A 2,308-nucleotide genomic window follows, 5' to 3' on the forward strand; every position below is an offset into this window, starting at 1 on the left:
TATTTACTCAACATTTTTGTCAGATTAATCTGATTCCATTGTTTAACAGAAGTTAAAAGTAAGAATCTATGGTTATACTATAGAATGTATAATGTGAATGCTGTTCATTGGATATCTTAATTTTTTTCACAGCTTTAACAATACTGCTTCAAGCTGATAGTGGTTTAAGATGATATTAGTAAAGCCCTTACTCTTTAGCTTTTGGAATTAACTGAAAAAGAAGATTTTTGGTAAAGTAACTTTGACTAAAAAAAAACATGTTTTCAGTGTGACCTGTTGTACCCAAATTGTTAAATAGTTTTTAATTTGCATCCCTTAAAAGAAGCAAGTATGACACTCTGTAAAATGTCGCAAATTTTATATATTTTCTCTTTTCTTTATAGATGGCAAAGAAAAATATTCTGAACTAATCAAAAAGTCCAAAGCAATTGAAATGTTATTTACACTCTATCCTCCTGAAGGTGCACATGTGCCTAACAGTACACTACTCAAGTCAACTTGGTTGAGACCCATAGTAAATGGGGAAGAAGGTTATAAATATATAGGTAAGATATTGAGCCTTATTTTTTATTATAAATAAGTGATACCTTATAATATTATATATAACTATATTCATCACATAGATGATGTGGGATGATACATAGATCCTATAGAATGTTCTCTTTACTTCTTAGATACTATGCCCGCAATTTAAAAAGGGACTGTTTTGTGCTTTGGTACCTCCACTAGAATAGTGAAACTATATTGTGCCTGTCTACTCACTAGTTGATGGAAATTTGGGTTCTTTTCACTTTTGCATTACTACAAGTAAAGTTGCTATGAACATTCATGTTCAGGACTGTGTTTAGACATGTGCTTGCATTTCTCTTGGCCAACTTGTTTTCCAGTCATTATAACATTTCATATTACCCACCCACAGCAGAGATATAAAAGTTGCATTTATTCCACAGCTGTATCAACACTTGGTACAATCAGCCTTTCTAATTTTAGCCAATCTAATAAATGTATGTTGGTAGCTCTTTGTGGTTTAAATTTGCATTTCTCTAGTAAACAATGTTATTTGGCATCTTTTCATGTATTTATTATTTGTATATCTTTGTTGAAGTGTCTATTCAAAACTTTTGATCATTTTCATATTATTATTTATTAAGTTTTGAGAATCCTTTACATATTCTGAATACAAATAAGTTAACCTTTATATGCTTTGTGAATATTTTCTTCCAGTCTGTGGTTTGTCTTTTCTGTCTTTTAATAGTATCTCTGGAAGAGCAGAAGTTTTCACTTTTGATAAAGTACAATTTACTACTGTGTTTCTTTATTGCATGCTTTTGCTGCCATATCCAAGAAGTGTTGGCCTGGATTGTAGCAACAAGGTTTTCTTCTATAAATTTTATAGTTTTAGGTTTATATTTCAGTGTGTGGTTGATTTGGGGTTAATTTTTGTATGTGGTTCAAGATATAAATTGAAATTCTTTTTTTAATACTTTGATATCACAAACTTTCCAACAATATTTGTTGAAAAGACTATTTTTCTATAAATTAACTTTGCAATTTTGCAAAACCAAATAGTGAAAAAAGATATATAGATAGCAAATGAGCACATGAAAAGATGATCAACATCATTAGTCATCAGGGAAATGCAAATTTAAACTACAGTGAAATACTACTACTCACTTATTAGAAAGGCTAAAATAATTTTTTTAATCTAATGATACCAAACAAGGAGATGGAACACCTCAAACACTCACACATTACTGGTGGAAATGTAAAATAATACAGCCATTTTGAAAATATTTTGATACTTTCTCACAAATGAAATATATTCTAATCATAAAGTCTAGCCATTCTATTCCTAGGCAATTACCTATTCCTAGGTAATTGCCCAAAATAAAAGAAAGCATTTATTTACACAAAACACACATATTTATAATATATACAAATAGGAAATATATACAATATATTATATATGTAACTTATGTGTGTATACATACATACATATATATATGCATATATACATATATATATATATAATCAGCATTATTCAAAGTTGCCAAAAGCTGGAAACAACACAACTGTTCTTCAACTGGTGAGTGAATAAACAAAATTTGGTTCATCCATAAAAATTTGGTTCAGCAGTAAAAATGGAGGAGTGAACTATTGATACACACCACATGGATGAATTTCAGATGTATCATATTAAGTGAAAGAAGCCAGAATCCAGGGCTATGGTATGATTCCATTTAAGTGGCACTTTTGAAAAAGCAAACCTATAGTAACAAAGGTCAGGCCTGTGATTGCCAGGGTTTAA

At 29.9% G+C, this 2,308-nt stretch overlaps 1 protein-coding gene across 1 annotated transcript in view; it reads left to right on the forward strand.

Annotated features, from left to right (window-relative positions):
• Positions 1-173, forward strand: part of LOC105534535 — a 197,502-nt gene extending 197,329 nt beyond the window's left edge. Inside the window, exon 8 of the mRNA XM_011973260.1 lies at positions 133-173. Coding sequence (XP_011828650.1) covers positions 133-173 — 41 coding nt within the window. The remainder of the gene's footprint in view (positions 1-132) is intronic.
• The last annotated feature ends 2,135 nt before the right edge of the window (positions 174-2,308 follow it).

The sequence above is a fragment of the Mandrillus leucophaeus genome, unplaced genomic scaffold (assembly GCF_000951045.1).
Source record: "Mandrillus leucophaeus isolate KB7577 unplaced genomic scaffold, Mleu.le_1.0 Scaffold136, whole genome shotgun sequence".
Classification (NCBI taxonomy): Eukaryota; Metazoa; Chordata; class Mammalia; order Primates; family Cercopithecidae; genus Mandrillus; species Mandrillus leucophaeus.